Source organism: Girardinichthys multiradiatus, chromosome 23 (genome assembly GCF_021462225.1).
Source record: "Girardinichthys multiradiatus isolate DD_20200921_A chromosome 23, DD_fGirMul_XY1, whole genome shotgun sequence".
In the NCBI taxonomy this organism is placed as follows: Eukaryota; Metazoa; Chordata; class Actinopteri; order Cyprinodontiformes; family Goodeidae; genus Girardinichthys; species Girardinichthys multiradiatus.
The window spans coordinates 14287953-14292299 of NC_061815.1; the positions used below are offsets into that span (position 1 = coordinate 14287953).

Genomic DNA, 4347 nt, shown 5'->3' on the forward strand with positions numbered 1-4347 from the left:
CACGGGGAGAGCTTTTTATCTGTTTAACTAGACAAAGCAGGTTGGGTGAGATTGGCGCATCCTGCAGAAGCCCTTTTATAGGGAAACATTTGCATGCGGTGTCATCACATCGCAACCATATTGTTTCAAAGCAAATGATTTCTAATGGAATAAGCGACATTTCTTTCCAAAAGTGGGCATATATTACTGTTATTCTAATAAAGTTTGATGAGCTACTCTTAAGATCAATAGTACCAGGCTTAAAGAAGAACCACACCAGAGACGTTGATTCGAGGAAAATTTCCAGGACTTGTTTTTATTAAGAGAATTTCAGAACACAAGAGAGGGACCAGACACCTGCATTTGTTAGAGAAGGAATCCAAATTCAATAAAAACAAACAAAAGGAACCAAAAAAACCCCAAAAAAACACAACAAAAAACCCAAAACCGAGTGTTTAGAAAAGCTGATGCGACAGCCCAGATGGAGCAGGAGCCGTTTTTGTTTTTATCTTATTTAACACGCAGGGTCGTCTAGGAGACGGGTCGGAGGCAATTGCTGTTCCCGGAATGTTTCACTTGTTCGTCTTCCTCTTTCTTATGGACAACACGCTTTAACACACTTTTTGTTTGTTTGTTTAAAACAGTTTAAGTGAAAGAAAGCAAAGAGAAACAGGAGCATAAAACAAAAGAAAAAGGAAACTCACTGCACATTTAGAGGTCTAAAAGAATCACCCACATTAACATGGCTGAACTGTTAATAAAGATGGACAAAAGCTGATCTGTTGGAAATGGGGGGTGGGTGGGTGGGGGTAAATTTGTGGGACAGAGCAGGAGAAGGAGGGAGAGCGGGGAAATAAACACAGTAATACACAACTCACGACATAGCCAATCCGGCAAAGGGACACGCTTTCTACACCAAACAAGCCTTCAACAATCATGAAATGCCATTTAAAAAAGATTTTAGTGTGGATTTTTTTTTTTCATTCCTTGCTTGCAGACACTTGATATGACCACTGCAAATCTGCAAGGCGCTCCATAATCAACTTTGCTTTTTTGTGCTAAAAATCTGTACGGATACTTATAAAATCATTGATAAAAATATTCCTCTGTTAACAATACGCCTCGGAGGGAAACCATGTGAGAGACTTGGGGGGTGGGGTGGGGTGGGCAGACAGAAGAAGAGGGAAGGTGGCTGTAGAGGAGGAGGAAACAGGGGGCAGTGGTGCTACTCAGACTTGGCCTCCTCCTTGGCCTCCTCAGGGGCTGCCTCCACCTGTGGGTTCAAACAGGAAAACAACCAATCAACCCTTTCGTAGAGGTTTGTACGCATCTATACTAGGAAGGACAATGGGTATTCCTCATCGCCTCACCTCGTTGGTCTTGGCCTCTCCATTCTCAGAGTGGTTCTCCTCGTTGGCCTCCGCCTCGGCGTTCTCCTTCGCCTTCTTGGTCTTCTTGTCCTCCTTCTTATCGTTCACCGCCTTTTCTTTCTGTCAAAAGTGAAAAGCAGCAAAAACTGAGCGGACTGCCATAAGACCTGCATCTTCCTTAGACCGGCTCTTACATGTGAATCCGCCTACCTTTGCCGCTTTCTTCACCTTTGGTTCTGGCTTGGGTGGAGCCGGTTTCTGAGGAACAATGAAGGAAAAACTTGATTGTGGAGCAGCTGATGACTTCAGCAGTGCTTTCTTTGAACATTTGCAGCCTATATTGTGTTCTACATCAAAACATTTCTTAATGCTTGGTGATTAAGGGTCAGGAAAAAGTGACCTTTTAAAGCAAAGTCGTTCTTGAGCACTTATGAATTCTCATCACTTAGTTTAGCTCAGGTTCGATTACTTTGACAAAATAAATGCATGCAAGGCATTTTATCTGAGATCTTCTGATTTTTTTTTTTTTTTGCAATCAACTGCAAGTAACTGTAGCCATTTTGGTTCCTTTGTCTTGTTAGTTGAATTAAGCGCTACTTTATCATCTAATAGATGAATCCTATGTTTTAAACACTTCCTCACACACCACTTATGTTTTCTAAAGTTATTCTCAAACTTTAATGCTGAAAACAATGTTATTAGTTCTGTATTTTCACATTTCAGTCTTAAAAGTAAGGAAACGGTTATAAGTCTTATTCTGACTCCCTAATAGTAAACAATCGACTATTCTTGGTAACCCTAAACATTTGATGTATCAGAGATACAGCACTCAGCCTTTTTTCCTCAGATACCGATTTTTAATTATTTTGGAGGTCCAATCTTATGATTTTGACAGGGTCTGAGCTTTTCCCTCTCTAATACCAGATAAGAGAGAAAAATGTGCTTCTTGTTATTTGATGGAGACGGTAGCCCCAAACTTTGATTTTTATTAAACTCACTTATTCAGGCCTCTAGCCAACTGATCAGTGCGTTTCTACTTTTACAGCTTATTTTGATTCCGAAGTGTTTCAGTTGCAAAATGTGCAAAGCTTATTATGTTTCATACGGTACCAGCAAGAGAATGTATTTGCTCTACGGTTTTTAGATTTAAAATAACGTTTTTACTAGATTTGCATTGACATGATTTGGGTTTAAAACGTAGGAAAAGTTAGTTAGTTGCCTTATCTTCGCTCCCTAAAGGGAATCTTGCGATATTTATTGAAAGTGACAAATATTTAAGTATTGTATGGTGTGTGGCATGTTTGTTAATGAAATTCGTTGAAGTAAGCAAGATTAGTGAGAGATTCTTACCGCTGATAACCGAGCTGATCTCCTCTGGGGCTGAAACAGAAAGATTGTAATCATGTTTAGATTAAGGCTGCAATTAGTGTAAAAATACATTTAAATTTAATTGAAAATGATGTGCACAACCTACGAACTGATTGTGTTTTAATAAAACAGAATAAGAGGATACCCCTCTGCTTACCTCCTCCTTTTCTCCTCCTTCTGTTCCCTGTGACTGAAAAACAGAAATAAGTGGTCAAAATTAGGAAATAATCAACTAATCACATCCCTACGCTTAATATTGAGTTTATGTTTGCAGCAAACAGCTTCTGCATGGTTTAGGCACACAATCCGATCAGTTACAGACTTCCTGGAAAAACTTTTCAGTTTCAGATCAAAACTAAGAAAATGTCCAAATACAGGTAGATTTGATGGATTGCAGGCTTAAAATATGGTCCTAATGCTTAGATTCAGGAACAGACTGCAGGAGCTGGGCCATGCGGCTCCCTGGAGCCACATTTTCAGGGTCCAGGGCCTGCTTTCCCCCACCTCATTTCCCCTTTAGCTCTCTCATTCAGTGCATGCAGCTCAGATTTGAACGCTGGCGCGGGAGTCTTTCAGAAGGGGGGAGGGACCTGCCAGGGAGGCTCATAGGCGCCTCCCGGCGGCAGAGGTGCGCCACTGCAGCCATTTGGGACTACGAACAAAGAGAGAAAATATCTAATTTTACCGAAACGCGACGGCGAATGTTCGATTTTGCGGTCAAAACACAAAGAGGAGGCTCCGGGGCATTTTCTAGCGCCACTTCCCGGCGGTTCGGTGGCCCCGCGGCGGTAAGCGAAGCGTTTTGTTCTCGGTAGGTCGGCGACGAAGGTGGACAAGAGCTGCAAAGCATGGCTGCTGCTTGTGCTTTAACTGCATGGAGACCGAGAGAGACTTCTGACTCCCCCAAAGGACAGCGGCTCGCGCACTCTACACGCGCTTTAAAGGCCTTTTTCGAGCGGGAAAATATTCATTCCAACACACAAAAAAAGTACATTATATGTAAAAAACATGCAAAAATCCCCAGTGACGGAGAACGGTTATATGTTGCGTTATAATTAAGTAATGTCTCTGAGGGATGTCTTCACAATCGTTTGCATTGCATTAATGACTGATTTGTCCCTCGAAATATTTTTATTATTTCGAGAATACGTACCTTTCTCTTGGGCATGTTGATCTCTTGGAGATTTCCTTACAAATACAACTAAAAATTGGTTTTCTTAGCGGGTTCAGTGCATGTGAAGACGAGTGTCTCCCCTTATGCTCGGCAGTGTAGTAAACACACTGGAACAGAGAGGCGAGTGGTTGAATGGGGGGAGGGGTGCGGCTAAAGGCATGATTGATAGGCTCTCGGCCAATCAGATGACGCCATTCGGGGCCGCAGAACACTTGGATTTTTGGAGCCGGTGATGTTCTGAGGTCTGCACGAATGGCTTCTTTTGCAAGGCAGAGGATGGAGGAAGCGCTTCAAGAATGGAGGGGCTTTCTTTGCTTTCGAGGACATGTTTGCATTCACACACCGTATTACCGCGAGGCGGAGGCCGGCACGGCTACACACACACAGACACACACACACAGGCAATCAGGCCCTGACGGCAGCAGGCCACATGCCCCGGTGTTTAAAGCCGTGCAT

At 42.8% G+C, this 4347-nt stretch overlaps 1 protein-coding gene across 1 annotated transcript; it reads right to left on the reverse strand.

The window, feature by feature from the left end:
- Positions 1-268: 268 nt before the first annotated feature.
- Positions 269-4019, reverse strand: LOC124860430 (non-histone chromosomal protein HMG-14A-like). Its single transcript, XM_047353756.1, has 6 exons — positions 3871-4019; positions 2875-2907; positions 2700-2729; positions 1560-1607; positions 1350-1469; positions 269-1252 (listed from the first exon to the last, which is right to left on the reverse strand). The coding sequence occupies exons 1-6, from the start codon at positions 3883-3885 to the stop codon at positions 1205-1207; spliced, it is 294 nt and encodes a 97-aa protein (XP_047209712.1). The 5' UTR covers positions 3886-4019; the 3' UTR covers positions 269-1204.
- Positions 4020-4347: the final 328 nt, after the last annotated feature.